Source organism: Brachypodium distachyon, chromosome 3 (assembly GCF_000005505.3).
Source record: "Brachypodium distachyon strain Bd21 chromosome 3, Brachypodium_distachyon_v3.0, whole genome shotgun sequence".
NCBI lineage: Eukaryota > Viridiplantae > Streptophyta > Magnoliopsida > Poales > Poaceae > Brachypodium > Brachypodium distachyon.
Genome location: NC_016133.3, coordinates 55,104,210 through 55,124,723, shown reverse-complemented (window position 1 = coordinate 55,124,723; position 20,514 = coordinate 55,104,210). Strand labels below are relative to the sequence as shown.

Here is a 20,514-nt window from a genome sequence, read left to right as displayed (position 1 = left end):
CCGAGTGTATAAGTTGATTAGTTGGCGCGCACTGTGTGACGATTGATCATTTCACCGTTAGAGATTCACGTTCTTGCATATCTTTTGCTCTAAAATAATCCGCACTTCTTCCTCCGAAAAGGAATGAAGAAAAAGAAGCAACCATTAATCCCATGCATGTCAATCGATCCGCTAGCTAGCTACTGCTAGTGTGTGCTTGGGCCTGATGTCGATGCCTTGCACGATGAGCCCTCGCTTCCACCGCCGGCACTCCACCTCCTTAACGCACACCTCCAACACCCCCAGCAGCGGCTCCTCCTCATCCTCACCGCCCACAACGAACTCCCCCAGCTCGACCTCCAACCACCGTCCATCATCATCATCATCATCATCACCGGCTCTCCTTCGCGGGCACTTGATGTCGTGATCCGCCTCCCTCGTCACCTTCTTCCTCATCATCCCGTAGTACTTATTCCGGGGCCACCGAACGTACTCCTGCCGCCGCCGGTGCGCCGCCGCCTCCTCCTCCCCCTGCAAGTGCTGCAGGCAGATCGTGTGCTCCGTTGATGTCGGGGGCTTGTGGGTGTTGGTGGCGCCGGAGCTGGGGAGGATGATGGTGGTGGTGGCTTTTGGGGGCAGGATGCCGATGTTGCACTCGAGGCCGTAGGAGTCGTCGGAGATGGCGAAGACGAGGTAGGCTGCGTAGGTGGTCTTTGGGGTGAGCAGGGAGAGCTGGAGCTTGCCCGTGATCTCTAGCCAGCACACGTCCACCAGCTCGGCCACCTCGGGAAACCTAGATCATCGATCGATCAGTTAAATCAAGTTTAATTAGGACGTGATCAGAAAAAAGGAGTATATCTCGTACGTATATATACGCGTGCATGCATGGAAGCTGACGTGCCACGCGATCTAGCTAGTAATGGCATGCATGGTACGTTTACTAGCTAGAATTAACTATGCGTGCAGCCGTACGTGCACCGCGCTTGTTTAGTTTTTAAATTGTTCGGTCAACAAAAACACACATACATTGTCATCTACTGCTACTTTGTTAATGCGAATGTGTGGCGGCAGTGGCACGGCGACCGGCGATGTACTTAGGAGTTAGGAGACAAGTAACGTTGGACTAAAGCTAGGTTGTGAAAAATTTCAGTATATGGCCAAATTGTTTTTTTAATCAGACAACTCAGAAATAAATCAACAATATTTCTCAAGATGGCCTCTCGTACGTGTTCTTTTCTAACTCTGCGGCTCATGCATGATGCTCGTAGCCAGACTAGTCAGAAAAGAGCAAAAAGCTCTTTTCTTTGAAATGGTATGAAATGGTGTTATCTACCTCGATCCGGGAAGGTTGGCGGTCCAATTCCAGCAGGCCGGGTCGTCTCCCCACACGATGTTCAGCGCCCTCGCCGACAGCATCCAGCATTTCGCGCCGCTGCGCCTCTCCAGCCCAAAGCTCTAAATTAAACACACGAAGATCAACAAGCATCGATCAGTCAGCTGCAGCATTACTGATTAAACATCCACTTAATTGCTCACAATGCTAGTGAATTAGCGACCAGAAATAGTTAAATTAGCGCTTAATCAAGCGTACCATGGTGCCGCCGTCGAGGAGGACAGGGGAGCTGCAGAGCCGCGTGAAGAGCTCCTTCTTGGAGTACTCACGGCCGCCGCCGGCGTCGTCTTCGTGGTCGTCGGCGCGCGCGAGCACGGCGGCGTAATCGCGCGGCAGGAAGCGGTCCCAGACGGCGTCGGAGTCGGCGGCGGCCCTGAACGCCGGCGACACGGCGGACGAGTGGCACGCGTCCCCCGGCGTCGTCATCGCGATCGCGTGCGCCACGCACTCCTCCGGCAGCCGGCAGATCATCGCCGCCGCCACACGGTCCATGAATTAATACTTCTTGGCGTCCTCCGCTGACTCGAACTAACAGTAGTACTTGCTGGTTGACGTGATCGGGCACGTGGGCTTGACGGATGGATTGGGAAAATGGCGGCGCGCGGCGGGCTTCTTATAAGAGCTTGCGAAAAGCTTGAGGTGGAGCCGTGGAGAGAGAAGCTTAAGGGCTAAGGCTCACCGCTCACGGGCGCGGGCACAGGGGGGTGGGGAGCGGCTCAAGGCAATGGTTAGCTATTGTAGCTGTAGCTTTTCGATGATGTGCTGACTCGGATCTGGGTTTGTTAAAACGTTTAAACGAAGCTTCTTTTGCTTCAAAGGGGGGTGGATCTGGTGTGCCCCGCACACGCCATGCTTGGGGGCTTTCCGGTCGACAGGCTGGTGACACGCGTGCTCGTAACTGCCTCCTATCTTCCTTCCTTAGCATGCATCAGCCTGAAACTGGAACCCATGCAGCGACCGCTGTTCAACGTCATCCACGTCTTCTTCTGGGCAACGATGCATATTCTCTCCCATTTGGAGCACTTTGAAATGTTTGACGGTACACGATTCGATTCCCATAGAGGATTGGAAAATTTTCACTGGATAAGGGCAAAGACTTTTTTGAGCGGCCACGAATGTCATCATGTTGTAAGACGATCTTTCATGTGTTTAAATGTTAACGTCAGCATCTATGGAAGAAAAAAATCAATATTTTTTTTTATTTCGGGGGTGCTCAAAATGAGAGTAAGTATAGTGTTTATGATCAGTAATACTCAGGAAAACACTACAGTATTGCTCTAGTCTTGAAAACATCAGAAGTTCTACCCAGGAAAGGTTACACTTTTGTAGTCCTGGTGCACTGACGTTTACATCCCTGAATAACCATGCATGGCCAAACTATGTCATGGTAGGTGATAAGACGAAGCTAACAAAGACGAAATTTCAGAAGGTTTAATACCGTAAAAAATATCGACAGAACATGAAACACCACAAAATATACACGATCATTCCATGTACAGGTATTAAAAACGGTATAAAAGGGGACTGGATAAATTTAAAACTGCACATGCAGAAGAGGGAGGTCGGAGGAGAGGTTGCTTAGCGCAGACCCTGCTCATTCATTCAAACAGGGGCTTTTTTTTTTCCCTACAGACCAGAAGGACGGGGTATTTTCCAACTCTTTTCTATCGACCTTTGATTTTGCAGCCCCTTGTTCAGTTGTTGCACAAAGCAGAATAGGCTTTTAGGGATCTGAGCAAAGAAAACAACGTACTTTAACACAAACCGTGCCCCTTTTGAGGTAAGATTAGTGCCGGATCTACGCAACCCACATGATCCATTGCCGCCTTTTGGGCAGGAAGACTCCCTTGCTTTCTTCCCCACTACATTTCTCAGCAGAAAGAAGAGCAGGAAAAGGGGCCATATCTTACTAAGCTTTTGTTAAAGATTTGTGCGAGTGCTGGGTGCAAAGAAACACATGAACTGATGGACAGTAAAATAAATGCATCAAAATAAACTTGAATTAATGGAAGCATCAACAAAAGCAAGCATGGAGACGAATGTAACATATCTACACTCTGCAGTTGTTCAACCCCTGCCTACTGGGCAAAATGTTTCTCTCTTTTGTCCTCCAATTGGTTAGGAACAAAATTTTGTGATTATGTAATGTACAAACAAATTCAAGCTTCCAAAACTTCCCGGGTTGCAAACTCACCAGGAAACCACTCAAATTGCACAACACTGCATTCCTCCAAGCTTTCAAATGGATGCAACTACTATGATCTCGAACTCTACTCTTCTTCGTCGTCGTCTTCCTCCTCAGCTTCCTTAAGCCACTGAATTAGAAAAGGAATTCACATAGATTAGCATAATAGATAAGTGATAATCGCACTGGAAGTTCCTTTTGGCAATCATATGTAATTTGAATGAATAAGATGACAAACAGTTAAATTTAAAGCAAAAAGGCAGCAAAGAATCAAGTGTAATAGTACAAGAAGCACAATTCAAATATATGCCCGTGATGGAAGATTAGAGATCAGGCAAAAGAGATAGATTGACAGAAATAAGCCATCCAGTTATGTGAACTGAAAACTGGTACAGTAATGCAATAACTTCCACTGGTTTTGTAAATCTTGCGCAGAATGAACAAACAAAAGACAACTCAGCTTTAGTATAGCACACATACCTGAATAAAAGCATCAGACTGTTTAACAAAAACTTTATCAGCCTCGTCGGCATTTTCTTTTTCTTCTGCCCATCTCAAAATTGCATCTTCACTAACTACATCCTTATCATAGAGGTAGGGCAAGATCTGTGTTCAATTAAGGATAATCAAAACCAAAAATAAATGGATCATCAATTCCAAAGTAGTGGTACATTTATATATTGGTCCATAAAACCAAAATGAAATAGAACTTATCTGCAATTAAATAGTTCTTTACCTTTGAAAACAGTGAACAAAATTCTTTTGTGGTCTCTTGACACATTTCCTCAAACTTCAACAGTATTTCCATCTGTATCACCACCAAGAAATGATTCATTTAGCCCATGACCCCATATCCAATATCAAAGGACAGAAACACCACAATAAGTCACAATGTAATGTTGTCCTCTAATCAATCGTGGCACGTAAGTTTATTGGCCTAGTTTTCCCCACGGACTAACTTGGCCAAACAATTCTTCTTAATGAAACTGAAGGAACACCCTGCCTTATGATGAGGTTCGTAAAGAAGTCACACAATAACAAAGGAACTTATAAGAAAGTAGAAATGCAGTCAAGAGACTCAAGAGTGCATGTTTCTCTTGTCAAAATTCATGCGGAAATCCTGGTTTCAAACTGGCCCTAAGTTCACAATTAAAACGGATATCTTCCAAGAGTCGTATGAAATGTTCAACAATTCATGTGGAAATCCTGGTTTCTCTCGTCAAAAGAAACGGATACGACAACATTTCAAACTGATAAAAAACTTGATGTATTTAGGTATAACAAGCATGCTATTTATGTTTTACCATGTACAAAATCAAGCTATACCTCCTCATCAACTGTCTTCGTGTAATTGCGTAAAAGGTCCTTCCACTTGGCAAGTGCATCTGCAGTTGTCTTTAGAAGATTATCTGTATAAAGAGTGGGGAAGCAAGGGAAATAAAATTTTATTACCTGTCAGCAGATATAAAAGCTACTACAGCATAAAAAAAAAGGATGCAAGACCATAAGTTTCGTGGTATTCCTGAAACGGTCATGATTGGAATAGAGGAAATGTAATGCTTCGTGAAATATGCTATAGGTCTCCTTCCAAAAACAAGATATCTAAGCAAATCTTCTCTGTGCACATGATCTTTTTCCTAAAATTAAGCAACCGAATATCCTACCTACCAATCAGATCATTATCCTAATTTTACATTCATCACATACCATTAGTAGATTGTGCAGCCACTGACGCACTTCTCATGACCGAATAGAAAACTGCTCCAGCACAATCCGCATGTTGAAGGCTATAAGACAATCTGAAATATAAACGCAAAGTTGCAAAAAGAAATGCAATCAGCCATAATAACTATAACAACAAGATAGACAAAACTAGAATCGACAAAGCAACCATATAAAAATGGCTGCACCTAACTTTGACCAAACAAAAAGAAAATCATTTGAAAAAAAAATCAAAGAGAACAACTAATAAATTACATTCAAGCCATAAAATTAAAACAGACACTGCAAGAACAGATAACATCCTGCTCTACACGTGCAAATAGTGGTTGTGCAACAGAATGTTAATCTAACTTCACATGTGTAGTGAAAAAAATTGTCATTTTAGATGGCATGTAAAGCATGGGTGCAAAAATCCTGCAACATAAAGGTTATGTGGAATATGACTGTGCAGCGAGTTGAATGTTCCATAATAAAAAAAAAGGTACTTATCTTGATATGAAGATTTTATTTATTCTAAACAAACCAAAATATGTTTTGATGTAAAATTTCCCTTTCATCTGCCTGCATTTTCATTACTGCATTTTCAAAAAAAAAAAAGAATCATGGAATGCTAAGAGTAAGTAATGTCGCCCAGGACAAACCATATTCAAAGGATGGTTTATTTATATGTGTTAACACTTGTATACATGTAGAAATTTCCACACCCGTCAGTCAGAAAGAAACAAGTTTAGACCTGAGCGCGTTGATTTCTAGTATCAAATTATCTTCATGGATGCCATCCAGTGCGCGTTGGAACGTCTCTTCAACCTAAGTAGTAACATTCATCAAAAGCCAATAAGGAAATTAAGAATATGAGAATCTCAATTATATACGACTAAGTACAAACCTCTTTCTCAAACTTAGTGTAATCATCATCCTCAACCACACTAATCTCAGAATCACCGTCGTGGTCTTGTTCATATTGACGGTTGTTCAAGTCTTCCTCTGAGCCATTGTCATCGTCAACAGAAACAGCATGCTGCATCTCTTGAAGTTTTTCTTTAGGAATTGGAGCAATTGATTGTCTCCAATCCTCCTGAGTTCCAGTATCACTACTTGCCCATATGTAACCAAGGACACCAGAGGTTCCAGTCTATGCAATAACATTAAGACAGCAGCCCCAGCGGTTATTTATCAAGACATGACAATCCCCACAACCAACAGCAACTTCAAGCATGCATAAAAACAAATCGTGTGCCAACTAAGAATAGAGCAATACCTCAGATGCCCCTAAATCATCATCTTTGGAAGGAACGGCAGGGCGGCCAGCATTACTCCTCATGCTGGAAAAGGCTGCAAGAAACCCAGTTCACCAAGGGTTACAGGTCCAAATCATCATAAGAACACTGAAATTTTTTTGGGATATGCAGACTTACGTGGACTATCTGTAACTCCAGAATTAGTGTCAGCATACTCAAGCTCCTCATCGCTATCTTCGTTTGAAGGCTTCTCAAGTAGTGACACTTTTGAATATGCAGGAACAACAACATTCTTTCCAACTTTAATCTGAAATGGTGCAAATAAGGTTGTACTCAATGATAGCAAGACTGTTGGTAGAAAATTACAATTTGCTTAGTTTATTCTGGAAAAGTGGATCGTATAGAAATATAATAATATAGCAACACACCTTGAATGACAATATACAGCCAGGCTCAACAATAGCTCCTGCTCTTAAATGAACATCATCACCGACTAATGAGTTACTCACTTTGCAACCATCTTCAATTATGACATTATCCCATATATAGGAGCCGTGAATGATAACATTTTTCCCAATACAGCAGCCTGCCCCAATGACCGAATTTGATATCTTGCAATGCTCCCCAATACTTGTCGCATTGCCAATAACGGAATTCGCACCAATTTGTGCAGAATGCGACAAAGTTACATCTGGAGAAGACATGAAAAGTTCATATGTAGAAAGGTAATATTATCTAATTTACAGGAGCAGAAGATAGATATGGGCCTAAATGATAAGTAAAAATAATGCCCAGTAGACAACAAAATCACACTTTAAACCAGCCCGTATAATATCAACAAGGCCGAACTTAATAAAGATTAAAAATTAAAAATATTATTAACTCATACTGTATCATATCTGCAACCATTTACAAAATTCATATAAAAACATATTCATTTAACAAATTTATCTGCATTTTGAAGAATCAAGGAACAACATCCAAACAAGGGAATGGAAACAAATCTTTGTGCAATTATATCTTTTTACACATACCTGATGCCTTGTAAATTCCTTGCCGGTGAAGTTTTACTTCATGGCAGTTACCAAAGGATAACACGTCAGGCACCATAGGATACGTCCATCTTTGTATTATATCTTTGCTCACTGCATCATAGCTCCTGAAATTATCTATTCTTGCGGCATAGCTTGAGCATATTTCATGAGTATAGATTTTGTACCCCATAATCTGAAAGGATCGGCAGGCCATTCATTTGTTACAAAACAGACATGACAGGGCAGGTAGCACTGATGATACTTCACTAAGAACAAGCATCATGTTTTCTTGTCGTATGGAGGTCAACTAGTGGTGAATGGACTTACATCATCAACAAGTAAACCCTTTACGAAATGACGCCTGAGATGTTGATAGTCAAAGTTATCAGTAAAAAGACTAAGGACTTCTGGAGAGCAGATATCAATATAGCAATCCTGCCAGAAAATAAGAAGAATTTAAACAAGATGAGCAATATAAGCTGGATTTGGAGTATTGAAGAATACTATTGCATGGCTTTGCAACAACATAGCAAAATAAAGCCAAAAGAAAAACATACGTCCTTGTTGTACTAACTAGTGCAGCACCATGCATTGCAACAGATTAAAAAAAATGCTCCATGTTTTAAATATTATTATAAACTGCTCTCTGTGCCAAGATAAACCATCTATAACTTGCTCTCCCTCAAACTTTGATGTCAAATATAATATGTCAAGATGGAAGACCACCGATTGACATCTTTATAGGAGTAAAGATAAGTTTCAAAGCAAACCTCCATGTTATTATGTAACTGAAGAGTAGGATTACTGGCCAGTATATCCTTATCTATTGTCACGCATAGGTGTGAGCCATCTGCCCTATCCTCGTAATAAAGTAGCTCCTTTGTCTCAGGAGCTATCGCCATAACAATTTCATCATTTCCCAGACGTGTCTGGTGCGTCAGGATTGAAGGTTTTGAATGCTTAATAATCATAGTCATAACAGCAAGTGGGTCCTTTTTCCTTCTGTCCTTGTGTTCCTGGAGAGCATCTTTTAAGCTCATATTGCTGACTGTATCACCACTGATGAGAATGAAATCACCATGTATCTACATAAAAAGGAAGGGGATACATCAAACAACTGAAAGTGCAAACAAAAGGGCAGGTACACTGTCAGTGTGTGAAATAACAAAAATGGGACAAGAAAGCAAGACTGTGCACTATGTATATGAACTTGGCACAAGCTGCAGCAGGGCAGCTAGTTCGACAACAAAATCAAGACGCAAGACAAAATTATCAGGTACGTGCAGCATTGACACAGCTAAGCTCTCGAATATCTAAATGGTGCTAGACTAATGTGTTATGTACAACGTTATAGTTTAAACCTTAAACAAGATAATCATCATTTGGTAGAAGACTCTGCACAGATTTTGCTCTGGCTGGACAAAGAATATATCCTTTCTTTTCATCACAACCTCATCCTATCCCAAATCCCTACTACTGAAGCAACCAGTACCAAATGAAAGGCCACTGTACAAGATGTAAAGTGACTTCATATTTGTCTACCTTCCTACCTTGATTGTGGAATGGCAGTTCCAATTTTCCCCAGGCTTCAGTCTGATGTATATGTTCACTACCACTTCTAATCAACCGTCTACCTAAGAAATCGTTCACAAATAATAACACTAACACAAAGTAACACTGCAGAACTTATAAGTCGACAGGAATGGTCGCAGTTCGGAAACTCACAACGCCACGCCCGTACATGACGCGGAGAGCATCGCCTGCGCTGATGGCATCGTGCGACTCAACGGCGGTGACGGCCATCTCCCGGGCCGCGGGCTGGCCAGTCCAGCCGGCGTCCTCTAGATGCTCCTTGACCTGCTGAGCGTGCGCACAGCAGAAGACGAAGACCTCCTCCACCCCCGCAGTCTCCAGCCACGACAGCGTGTAGTCGATCATCGGCACGTTCACCAGCGGAAGCAGCACCTGCGAGGGGCAGCATAATTCAGGAAGCGCGCGAGCGGAATTGGGGCTCGGTAGGGTTTGGGGGTACCTTGGGGCGCTCGAGCGTGATGGGGCGGAACTTGAGTGTGAAGCTGTCGGCGAGGAGGACGGCCTGGAGGGGTGAGCGCGAGAGGTCTTCGGCGTCGTCGCCGGCGCCGGCGGCTCCGCCGCGCGACTTCTTCTGGGACATGGCTGCAGCGGCGGCGACCGGGAGGGGGGAGGTTTAGGTTTGGTCGCTCGCACCGTCGTCGCCGCCGTAGTTCCGCTAGTGTGGCCGGAGGGGGAGTGGATCGTAGCGGGCTTTTGGAGTTGGGCCGTTTTCAATGGCCCTTTAATTATGTGGGCCTGAAGGGACATGAGTTCTCCTCTCTTTTTGGTAACGTGGATTGTAATACGGCCCGTCTGTTTAGCTTGCAGAAGCTCTTTTTGTCTGATCATTTGTGACTTACGGATCCTTCTTGGATGTTGTGGTGAAGGTGAAGATCTAATCCAATAGAGTAGTCATTTTAGGGGATTTTTTCTGGCCCTAGTTTATTCAACGTTGATGGCTTCCTATATTTTTGGATGGACAACTAAAGGTTATTTTTGAAACATCTGAAAGTAGAAAAGTTCGTGTAGAAATGTGACTGAGGAGGTTTTACTGCTTCAGTCTGTGTTCGCTGAATCTTTGGCCCGCAGTATTTCTTGTTGCAAATACATGATGTGGTGTATGGATACATCATACCTGTGGAGATGCGTCGTCACCTATCATACATGCATGCATAGATGTCTCACCAGGCTCACCAGCTAAATTATAAGGTGACCTAATTGTTGGCTCGAGCGTGTCCGGTAGACAGCTGAAATGTGAAATTGTGAATGTGTAGTAATAAGGCGCGCCGACGATGGGCGGCAGCTGATTTTACCCGTGGGGAAGAACATGGTTGTCCCATTGCCAGAACACCCGGTTTCGCTAGCGGGACGTATTGTAGGATCTCGTTCGTACAAACGATTAGGCACGTAGAGCTTTCAGTTCTGTCGCACGTGAAATTTGTGCTTAGGCAGTACAGTGTACCCGGTGGTGAGATGCGGATAGGATCCATTCGTACGCACGACAAAAATATTTTCTAAAATTCGTTCGTACGAGATGGAGTATTAATTAGATAGGCACCAAACAGTCTAGCACTTTCGTTGCTTGTTGCTTGCAGAGTTGCAGTAGTACTATATATACCCCTGTCGTCTCATGCATATATGCTCCTGCACTAGCTAGCCCCTGAGAGTATTTATTTATTGGCCAGTAATCTGTAAAAGGAATAAATTAAGATCGACCAAGAGTACTCCAAGAATCAGGGCCATGTCCATGCCGTCCAGCGCCCTGTCGTCGCATGGTGAGAAGCAGCAGCAGCAGCAGCAGTTGGTCTGTGTGACGGGAGCAGGAGGTTTCGTCGGGGCGTGGGTGGTGAAGGAGCTCCTCCTCCGTGGCTACCGCGTCAGTGGAACCGCCAGGGTTCCCGGTAAGCACTCAACACCGATCATCGATATTATCACCAAGTTTCTAATGGCGATCTCGAATGACCGATCGATTGGTTTTGTTGTGAAGCGGACCGGAAGAACGAGCACTTGCTGTCACTGGAGGGAGCGAAGGAGAGGCTCGCCCTGTGCCGCGCCGACGTCCTCGACTACGGCAGCCTCCGCGCCGCCTTCGCCGGCTGCCACGGCGTCTTCCACGTCGCCTCTCCGGTCTCCGACGACCCCGTACGTGCATGCAGCGCCTCTTCTCACACTCTTGTGTCTGCAATTCCTGTGCAGTGCAGACACGCCGTAATTGAGCGTACTTGCTTGCAGGACCTGGTTCCGGTGGCCGTGGAAGGGACGAGGAACGTGATCAACGCGGCGGCGGACGCCGGCGTGCGGCGCGTGGTGTTCACTTCCTCCTACGGCGCCGTCCACATGGACCCCAACCGCAGCCCCGACGCCGTCGTCGACGAGACCTTCTGGAGCGACTACGAATTCTGCAAACAAACAGGCGTAATTGACAAACAAGCTAATTCCCTCTCAACTCTCGTGAGTAAACAGAAGCAATTAATCTGCACGCATATATATATATATGCAGAACATGTACTGCTGTGCGAAGATGATGGCGGAGAAGGCGGCGATGGAGGAGGCGGCGAGGAGGGGGCTGGAGCTGGCGGTGGTGGTGCCGTGCGTGACGGTCGGTCCCATGCTGCAGCCGACGCTCAACGCGAGCAACAGACGCGTCGCCATCTACCTGACGGGCGCCAGGACGTTCTACCCGAACGCCGTCGCCGCCTACGTCGACGTCCGCGACGTCGCCCGCGCCCACGTCCTAGTCTACGAGCGCCCCGACGCCCGCGGCCGCCGTTTCCTCTGCGTCGACGCCGTGCTGCACCGCCAACGCTTCCTCCAGCTCCTCAGGGACCTCTGCCCGGATTATCCCATCCCCACCAAGTACAGCCCAACTCAATATTCTACGTACCGTTTTATCATTTCTCATACAACTGTGAAATGGACAACTAACTATATTTAGGCTGACACTGACTCACTGAGAACTGATTTCTTGCATCTTTGATTTCTTGGCGGGAGCAACTGACAGGTGCAAAGATGACGGCAAGCCGATGGCGAAGCCGTACAGGTTCTCGAACCAGAGGCTGAGAGACTTGGGGTTGGAATTCACTCCTCTGGAGGAAAGTTTGTACGAGACAGTCGTGTCCCTGCAGCGAAACGGCCACCTGCCGCTTCATGGTCCGGTGCCCAAGCGTTCGCGTCTGTGAACCAAGATATACATCGCCAGGGACAGATTATATATATACACCCCGATGAAATTAATAAACATCGCTATGTATTGTACGGCTCTCATATATACTGGGCTAGTGGCAACCGTCGTCCCTTGATCACTCTCGTGCGCACAATCTAAAGTGGTGAACCGGACACAGGGGCGGATCCACCAATATGGCAAGGTGCGGCGACACACCTAAAATATGGCTCGAAATACAATATACGCAGAGTATAGTTTGTCTAGATAGCCGTACAGATTATTTATATGTTTCGGTGCTTTACACATCATTTCTACGTTCGTCTAATTAATATACTCCTTCCATCCGATATTAAGTGTCACAGTTTTTTCCAGATACGCATGCATCTAGACATGTTTTAGTTGTACGTGGCAAAATAGCAATACTTAATACCGGAAAGAGGGAGTAGATAATAAAATGAGGTATTTTGAGTGCCAATACCTTATTTTTACATACTTGTTGAACACAAAGTATTCTAGTGAGTTTTTGCATAGTTATGATGTGCATGCTCTTTTGTCGTATAAACTTTGCTACACCTCAGAACTTATCCTGGGTCTGGCACCGTGTCCAGACATATTCGTAAAACACATACATATATAACGAAATTACAAGTTCGAGCGTGTTGTCTTCGTGATATACGTCTCGGTGAACGACCTCCGGCGCCGCCTGTACGTAGATCGGATCAGAGCTTGTGAATCTATTCCCTCCGTTGGCGCCCCCGTCGGTCTGTCCGGCCGATGGCTTCCTTGGGCATGGAGGTGCAGCGGATCCCGGACGCTCTCCGACAGAAGGACCTCTCACATTTTGTTTTATGATCTTTCATTGTCTTCTTTAAGATGGTGAGGCATAGGAGACATCTTGCAGCAGAATAAGGCCATCCCCGCCATGTCCTCGCTCTAGCGGTGCGCCTAGCATCGATGGAGGACGCATGGAGCTATGTGTCCGGCAAATCCCTTGGGATCCGTCGGCTTTTTGGGTTTTTAGTGTATTTCTTGGGTTTCAGTGGCTTTCTTGCTTGTTCGTGCATGTGGTTTCAGGTCCGACTCTTCCGATTTATGATTCTCATTTTTTGTGATGGTTCCTACTCTGATGTGTTGGTTTTTTGGGGCCTTAGCATGACGACTACCCCACCGTCTACTACCACAAGCGCTCTTTTGGTAAGCTCTGTCTGCCTCCGGTGTGTGGTGATGGAGGGGCAAGGACGGTGTCCCATCTTCGGCTCGTTTTAGTGCTTGTTGCCGTCGCTAGGTAGTCCAAGGACTTATTTTGTGATTTTTATTACATTTAGTGATCTTTGTAATATTGTTGACGATCATTAGTACATCGGTGATCCTTTTCGCAAAGAATTGAAAATGATAATACGTCTCGGCATGCCCAAATGTTGCGAAGAAGAGGTGTCAAAACTTTACAGATAGATCCCGATCTTGATCTCTCCCTATCTAGGGTTCCCCTTGCCCAAAAAAATTCAGGTGGTTGGATGTTAGCAAATCCGGAAATGAAAAGCTTAACTTCCACCAATCAACTTTCCAACAAAATAATAAGTCGTGAGGAGAAGCAACGAGGGAAAAAAGAGAGAGAGGAGGACAAGAGAGTTGGAGACAACAGGTCGTGGCCGTGGCAACGATTAGGCACCACATAGCGCTTTCGCTTCGTACTGTACGTGTACATATGCACCTCCGTCGCATGTGAGCTCTGTACTCCCGTGCCTATTTATTAAGTACTGTACTCACTAAACTGTAAAACGAGCAATTAGATCGATCAAGAGATTATCACGGCCCCCGCCGCCATGCCGTCCAATTCGGAGGCCAAGGCCATCGGTAATGCTGAGAAGCAGCAGCTGGTTTGTGTGACGGGGGCGGGCAGCTTCGTTGGGTCATGGGTGGTGAAGGTGCTCCTCCTCCGTGGCTACCGTGTCAGGGGAACAGCCAGAGACCCTGGTAAGACGCAGGACGCGTCCGCATCTCCAGCACTCTCTTTAGTTAGACGCTAAACTGATTGGTGTGTGTGTACTATGTATGAATTAACGAATGCGACGCACGCAGCTGATGGTAAGAACGCCCACTTGCTTGCCCTGGATGGAGCCGAGGAGAGGCTCACCCTGTGCCGCGCCGACGTCCTGGACCGCGACGGCCTCCGCGCCGCCTTCGCCGGATGCCGGGGCGTCTTCCATGTCGCCTGTCCATGCAGCAACGACGACCCTGTCAGTTCTTCACAACTCTCCGAGCCTCATGCTCATGCATGCGTGGATCGACTGCAGGCTTACCTTGCCAATGTATGCCGCATGCAGGGGCTCATGCCGGCGGCCGTGGAGGGGACGAGGAACGTGATCAACGCGGCGGCCGATGCCGGCGTGCGGCGCGTCGTGTTCACCTCCTCCTACGGCGCCGTGCACATGGACCCCAACCGCAGCCCCGACGCCGTCCTCGACGAGACCTTCTGGAGCGACTACGAATTCTGCAAACAAACAGGCGTAAGAAGAACCAGAATCTCTCAATCGACGAAATTTTTCCGTGTTTAATTTCTTTCTGATCTGCACGCGTGCGTGCAGGAGCTGTACTGCTGCGCGAAGATGATGGCGGAGAAGGCGGCGACGGAGGAGGCGGCGAGGCGCGGGCTAGAGCTGGCGGTGGTGGTTCCCTGCGTCACGGTCGGCCCCGTGCTGCAGAGACAGACGCTCAACTTGAGCATCATCCACGTCGCCCGCTACATGACGGGCGTCGTCGAGGCCTGCCCCAACGCCGTCGCCGCCTACGTCGACGTCCGCGACGTCGCGCGCGCCCACGTCCTCGTCTACGAGCGCGCCGCCGCCGCCGGCCAACGCTTCCTCTGCATCGGCGCCGTGCTCCACCGCGCGCACTTCCTCCGGCTTCTCAAAGAGCTCTTCCCGCAGTACCCCGTCACCGCCACCAAGTACGTACGGCCACGGCCGGTCGAGCCTTTTCCAAACGATCGATAGATTCTATTCTGTCGATTTCTCACCGTGAAGCTTTGATTTTTTTTTCTTGCCGTGTTTAATTGCAGGTGTGAGGATGACGGGAAGGTGATGGCGAAGCCGTAGAGGTTCTCGAACCAGAGGCTGAGAGAGCTGGGCTTGGAGTTCACTCCTCTGAGGGAAAGCTTGTACGAGACGGTGGTGTCCTTGCAGCAGAAGGGTCACTTGCCCCTGCCTGATCCGGCGCCCAAACGTGCACATCTGTAAACCAAAACATGCATTACTGCTTTAATCCAACTAATCAGCCCTGCTGTGGTCCAGCTGATAGTGGGTACTGTCTTCGATCATAACTAGTTACTGCGCACAATAAACAGATATGATCATACGTAAATAAAATCGTTCTATTGGTCGATACACATAGCACGAAATTGTAGGTCTCGTGGTACTCGGTGAGATGTCTGAACTTTCAGAATACTACTCCTGTTCTGAAGATTTAAGGTGACGTGGCAGCTAATGTAACCTGCAATTTGTACTCTGCATGTTACATTAGCAAGTGCTTCACAGGTGTATCCTTGGAGGCATATGAGACGTTGACTTGCCTGGGTAGAAAGGTGCGACTGGCATTAAGCTTTTAGCTTTGCAGCGAAAGACGTAACGTATTACAATCGAAATTCTGAACGAAAAGGAGATCAGGAACCTGCAGAAATACTTCAAGCTGAACATGCCAGAGACTTACAGACAACTTTTTCCCCTTCAATTCAGATAAAGAACTCATCACATCTTCATCTGCAGAAGAGGTTTGATTACACGCTGTGTGTGTGTGTGTTGAGTGTTGACACCTGTACAAAAGAGACACAATTCCCAACTGAATTCCATAAATCCACACACATCTTTCTTCCTTCCTTCCTTCCTTCCGACAGGTTCCTCGTCCCATGCCTTGTGTTGTTACAGTTACAGGTACGCACGCTTCGGCGCCACGGGAGCAGGCAGCTGCGGCAGGTGACCGTATTGCTGCAGGGACATCACCGTCTCGTACAAACTCTCCCTCAGAGGAGTGAACTCCAGCCCCAAATCCTTGAGCCTCTGGTTCGAGAACCTGTACGGCTTCGCCATCGGCTCCCCGTCGACTTGGCACCTGAAATCAGAGACCAACGGTGATAAATCGATGCACGCACGGAATCAGACGGCCGGTAGAATAGAAGTAGAATCTATCAAATCGATCGATTGGAGAGCTCGATCGGCCGAGGTCGTACGTACTTGGCGGTGACGGGGAACTGCGGGAAGAGTTCTTTGAGCAGCTGGAGGAAGCTTGCGCGGTGCAGCACGGCGCCGATGCAGAGGAAGCGTTGTCCGTTGGCGGCGGCGGCGCGCTCGTATGCGAGGACGTGGGCGCGGGCGACGTCGCGGACGTCGACGTAGGCGGCGACGGCGTCCGGGTAGGCCGCCTTGGCGCCCGTCAGGTAGCGCGCCACGTGGCCGCTGCTGAAGTTGAGCTGCTGCTGGAGCATGGGGCCCATGGTCATGGACGGCACCACCACCGCCAGCTCCAGCCCGCGCCTCGCCGCCTCCTCCGTCGCCGTTATCTCCGCCATCATCTTCGCGCAGCAGTACAGGTTCTGCGACGCACATGTGTCAGGTCAAGCAACACGATCAGGATTACTTACTAGTACTATGTGCGTTTGGGGACAGAGCAGAGGCAGAGCTTCTTACGCCGGTTTGTTTGCAGAATTCGTAGTCGCTCCAGCAGGACTCGTCGAGGACGGCGTCGGGGCTGCGTTTGGGGTCCATGTGCACGGCGCCGTAGGAGGAAGTGAACACCACGCGCCGCACGCCGGCGTCCGCCGCCGCGTTGATCACGTTCCTCGTCCCCTCCACGGCCACCGGCGCCAAGTCCTGCAAGCAAGCAAGAAACCAAAGCAGCATAGAAAATTAAGCTGAGCACTTTCAGTCAGAGGACGTCTGACTCAGGAAGTATGCAGCTAGCTAGTCAGTGAGATGACGTACGGGGTCGTTGGAGACGGGAGAGGCGACGTGGAAGACGCCGTGGCAGCCGGCGAAGGCGGCGCGGAGGCCGTCGTAGTCGAGGACGTCGGCGCGGCACAGCGTGAGCCTCGCCTCCGCTCCCTCCAGCGCCAGCAAGTGCGCGTTCTTCCGGTCGGCTTCACAACAAACAAAGCCAAACGATCATGCCATTGGAACAAGCTTGATCAAGCATGAAAACTCGGTGATGATCGATGTGCAACGCTTACCGGGATCCCTGGCGGTTCCCCTGACGCGGTATCCACGGAGGAGCAGCTCCTTCACCACCCACGACCCGATGAACCCTCCTGCTCCCGTCACGCAGACCAGCTCTTTCTGCTGCTGCTTGATCTCGCCGTTGTTGCCGCTGGCCTTGGTGGCGATCGACGGCATGGTGTTTCGACGAAATGTGGATCCTAGATTGAGACCGTTAGCTACGTACAGGGGTCGAACTTGCCTTTGCTGATCAATGGAACTTGTGTGTGACCTGTATGTATGGTTCATCTTAGCGTGCGGCCCAATTTATACCGGCACCGGCGTCACCACTTACCAGCGCACAGCAAAACTGCTAGAGCTGGAGCGCGTGTCTGGTCTGGGAACGGTGCGGGCTGCAGCAAACTGGCGCGGAGCAAAACATAGGGCCCTGGGTCGGTCGGTCGCCAGGTTAAGCTCGTTTCGTTCTTGATACTGACAACGCAATACAATACAGCGACTGAATATCCAGCGGCGAGTGCAGTGCGACGACTGGTTCGAGCCAAATGGGTGGGGGGTCTGGGGGAAGCGACCGCGGCAGTGCGCTTGCAGCTTCCGTTCCGGGGGTGGAAATGGAATCGGGAAGCGAAACCTGGCACGGGGTTTCCCAACACATCGAGCTAACTAGTTTGTTCTGGCGTGTGCGATTGTGCGGATATACTTGATCCTCTGGCTCGTACTTTAATCGGCACGCTGTACGGTGAACCTGAATACATATGCTGGTACAACTTAAATTTCAGTAGGACGAATTGCACGGGAAGGATATTCTTTTCTCTTCTTTTTTTTGCGAGGAAGTGAAGGATATTCTTTTCGAACCAAAATTTTCGCAGTAAAACACTGAACAATATTTGTGATGGTTTGAATTTTTTCCACTGTGAAGTTACATATGTGTCTTTACTTTTTCCCTTCCATAGTATAATATGATTAGGTCTTGTTACAATAAAAGATGTCTCAAGTTTGTCAAAATTTGGATTTATCTAGACATGACTTAGTGTATGGACGCATTCAAATTTAGTCAAAATTGAGACATATTTTGTTGGACGTAGAAAGTAATAAAATTTTAGTGCTCCATTAATAGGCGTCTCATAAGATACGAAATCACGGCTAGCGGTGAGTGTTTTTTGAAAATAAATCTAGCAATACCAATTTAGTGCTATATAACCCAACCATATATTAACACAATACTAATTTGTCAACCTCTAAACCAAGTATGCCTAATATTGTGAAACACATAGCAATATAGATTTCCTCTGCCATCAAACAATCAGACAGTGTCGCAGTATAATATAAAAAAGGTAGTACTACGAGTGAACTAGAGTTGACCGCATTCGTATATTCGCCTTTGAACAGCCGACATTCTTCAATGGATTGAGCGGAAATCAGACGTAAACCTTGACGGCCTCTCTTGCTTGCGTCACTCCCTCGGTGGGCGCTCGCCAGCCATTTCGCAAATCAGGCAACGACAACCTGTGCTCCGCGTCGAGACGCCCAGGCCTCCGGTGGGCAATATTTTCCCCCAGCCCATATGGTTTTCTGTGCAGTAGCTCCTTATTTTTCAAGGCGATAAGGAGTTAATAAAGTATCACTTCTCGGACAAAATATTCCCCTGACCTTTATTTTGGTACTCCAAATCACCCCCTAATCTAATATGGAGTACTGTATTTGATTTCGTATTCAGAGTTGGGCCTGAGTAATTCAGAACCGGGGATAATCACTCCGTAGCCATGGGTCAGCCGGCTCATGGTTTTTGACTGGTTTCTTCCGGTTTGGTACATATGACAGCGTTGAGGTCCTGCCCTGTGGTAACGAAGCAGAGGAGCAAATAGGGGTGGACAAGCGGGACCTTATCGGGAGGACTCCCAGGCGGCGAGAACTACCGGCGGCGTGACTCGGGAGAGCAGCAGGGGCTCGCCGGCGACCAGGGGCGTGGCAGAAATTGGCCCATGTTCGGCAACGACTCCCTTGAACACCTGTGCGAGAGGCAACCACGCTACAACGACGACTCCGGTGGCCATAGCGGCGACGTCTCCGGTGACCGCAAGGGCGGCAACACCGGCGAGTAGGTAGTCAATCTCCCTGCCGATTCGTTTATCTTCTCGATTTCAGGGTAATTCCGCTCACGATTTTGGCACAAAAATTGGATTCTCTGACCGTAGCTTTCCACATCGACCTCTGCTTTGTTTCTTTGGACTTCTGCAGGTATTATATTGAAAAAAATCAGGAATACATGCAAAGGCATTGCAGCCTTGCAGGTACAGCTATTCTTTAATTAGAACCTACTCCATGCTTCTTGTCTGAACAGTGACATTCAAAATTCAGTTCTCTCTGAATTTTGGTCGAGTTTCGAACTTGGTATCTGAATTTTGGATGTTTGGACAGGTGAAAGGTTGCAGCGTTTTCATTTGGTTGGACTAGTGTAAGGACCCTCAGAGAAATTTGGATGATCACTAATTAGCCCAAGTGCCGAACATTGAAGCTGCTAGAAGTAAACAAGTTGGCCTCTTGTTAATGCTTAACAAATTCTACAAAGGATTGATGCTGTGTGGGTTCAAGTTAGAGTATTCAAAGGAACCATCAATAAGTTGGCATGTTGCGGCACCATTTTAGTACAACTAGTGTAGCTAATGATGTACGAAGTACATCTTTGTAACTTCAGAATTATGTATGTTTCATGTGTGCATCAGACAAGTATGTATGTAAGCGAACAAGTGTGTGTGCTGGGTGTATGTATGTGCCAATTATGTAAACCATGCAAGTGAAAAATTAATATTTTGTGGCTGTTATGTGCATTCCCTGGATATATGCAGACTTAATGTTATATGTGCGCTTCATAATAGATGAAATTGACATATGTAGACTCCAGGGCTCCAGTCTAGCTGTTACAAACAGTGCATATGTGCAGTACATGCACTTCTCGATTGACTTTGCTAGCATATGTGTACTTTTTGATTGATCTTGACAACATATATATATCTTGACAAATATATG

General features: G+C 47.3%; 5 protein-coding genes and 1 long non-coding RNA gene across 11 annotated transcripts; 3 read left to right on the top strand and 3 right to left on the bottom strand.

Annotated features, from left to right (window-relative positions):
- Nucleotides 1–17: 17 nt before the first annotated feature.
- Nucleotides 18–2,425, bottom strand: LOC100840331 (putative F-box protein PP2-B12). The gene is made up of 3 exons (XM_003572886.4): nt 1,571–2,425; nt 1,313–1,434; nt 18–772 (listed from the first exon to the last, which is right to left on the bottom strand). The coding sequence occupies exons 1-3, from the start codon at nt 1,862–1,864 to the stop codon at nt 172–174; spliced, it is 1,017 nt and encodes a 338-aa protein (XP_003572934.1). The 5' UTR covers nt 1,865–2,425; the 3' UTR covers nt 18–171.
- A 925-nt stretch (nt 2,426–3,350) lies between these two features.
- Nucleotides 3,351–9,788, bottom strand: LOC100823064 (translation initiation factor eIF-2B subunit epsilon). Of its 3 annotated transcripts, XM_003570319.4 has the most exons (15): nt 9,584–9,787; nt 9,277–9,516; nt 8,322–8,636; nt 7,879–7,986; nt 7,552–7,744; nt 6,946–7,208; nt 6,695–6,824; nt 6,538–6,611; nt 6,166–6,411; nt 6,013–6,086; nt 5,265–5,356; nt 4,884–4,966; nt 4,294–4,365; nt 4,038–4,163; nt 3,351–3,687 (listed from the first exon to the last, which is right to left on the bottom strand). In XM_003570319.4, the coding sequence occupies exons 1-15, from the start codon at nt 9,722–9,724 to the stop codon at nt 3,643–3,645; spliced, it is 2,202 nt and encodes a 733-aa protein (XP_003570367.1). In that variant the 5' UTR covers nt 9,725–9,787; the 3' UTR covers nt 3,351–3,642. The 3 variants fall into 3 exon arrangements, 2 of the variants coding, with proteins under 2 accessions (XP_003570367.1, XP_014756607.1); XM_014901121.1 differs by lacking the exons at nt 9,277–9,516; nt 9,584–9,787 and adding an exon at nt 9,102–9,185; XR_002964602.1 differs by lacking the exon at nt 3,351–3,687 and having other exon boundaries at nt 4,101–4,163; nt 4,862–4,966; nt 9,584–9,788.
- Nucleotides 9,789–10,778: 990 nt separating this feature from the next.
- On the top strand, nt 10,779–12,633 carry LOC100823680 (cinnamoyl-CoA reductase 1). Of its 2 annotated transcripts, none has more exons than XM_003570321.4 (5): nt 10,779–11,024; nt 11,111–11,265; nt 11,356–11,538; nt 11,624–11,979; nt 12,125–12,633. In XM_003570321.4, exons 1-5 carry the CDS (start codon nt 10,865–10,867, stop codon nt 12,300–12,302), a joined length of 1,032 nt encoding a protein of 343 aa, XP_003570369.1. In that variant the 5' UTR covers nt 10,779–10,864; the 3' UTR covers nt 12,303–12,633. The 2 variants fall into 2 exon arrangements, with proteins under 2 accessions (XP_003570369.1, XP_024316494.1); XM_024460726.1 differs by having other exon boundaries at nt 12,115–12,257.
- A 1,089-nt stretch (nt 12,634–13,722) lies between these two features.
- LOC100822750 (cinnamoyl-CoA reductase 1-like) lies at nt 13,723–15,711 on the top strand. 2 transcript variants are annotated; one of them, XM_024460728.1, is made up of 5 exons: nt 13,723–14,260; nt 14,366–14,523; nt 14,611–14,793; nt 14,872–15,233; nt 15,345–15,711. In XM_024460728.1, exons 1-5 carry the CDS (start codon nt 14,110–14,112, stop codon nt 15,379–15,381), a joined length of 891 nt encoding a protein of 296 aa, XP_024316496.1. In that variant the 5' UTR covers nt 13,723–14,109; the 3' UTR covers nt 15,382–15,711. The 2 variants fall into 2 exon arrangements, with proteins under 2 accessions (XP_024316496.1, XP_024316495.1); XM_024460727.1 differs by lacking the exon at nt 15,345–15,711 and having other exon boundaries at nt 14,872–15,299.
- A 215-nt stretch (nt 15,712–15,926) lies between these two features.
- On the bottom strand, nt 15,927–17,780 carry LOC100822439 (cinnamoyl-CoA reductase 1). The gene is made up of 5 exons (XM_003570317.3): nt 17,505–17,780; nt 17,260–17,414; nt 16,966–17,148; nt 16,513–16,871; nt 15,927–16,390 (listed from the first exon to the last, which is right to left on the bottom strand). Exons 1-5 carry the CDS (start codon nt 17,776–17,778, stop codon nt 16,207–16,209), a joined length of 1,155 nt encoding a protein of 384 aa, XP_003570365.2. The 5' UTR covers nt 17,779–17,780; the 3' UTR covers nt 15,927–16,206.
- Nucleotides 17,781–19,090: 1,310 nt separating this feature from the next.
- Nucleotides 19,091–20,315, top strand: LOC100840026. Of its 2 annotated transcripts, XR_002964603.1 has the most exons (4): nt 19,091–19,105; nt 19,205–19,589; nt 19,726–19,778; nt 19,906–20,315. It is a non-coding gene; the product is annotated as an uncharacterized LOC100840026 (long non-coding RNA). The 2 variants fall into 2 exon arrangements; XR_731892.3 differs by lacking the exon at nt 19,091–19,105 and having other exon boundaries at nt 19,116–19,589.
- Nucleotides 20,316–20,514: the final 199 nt, after the last annotated feature.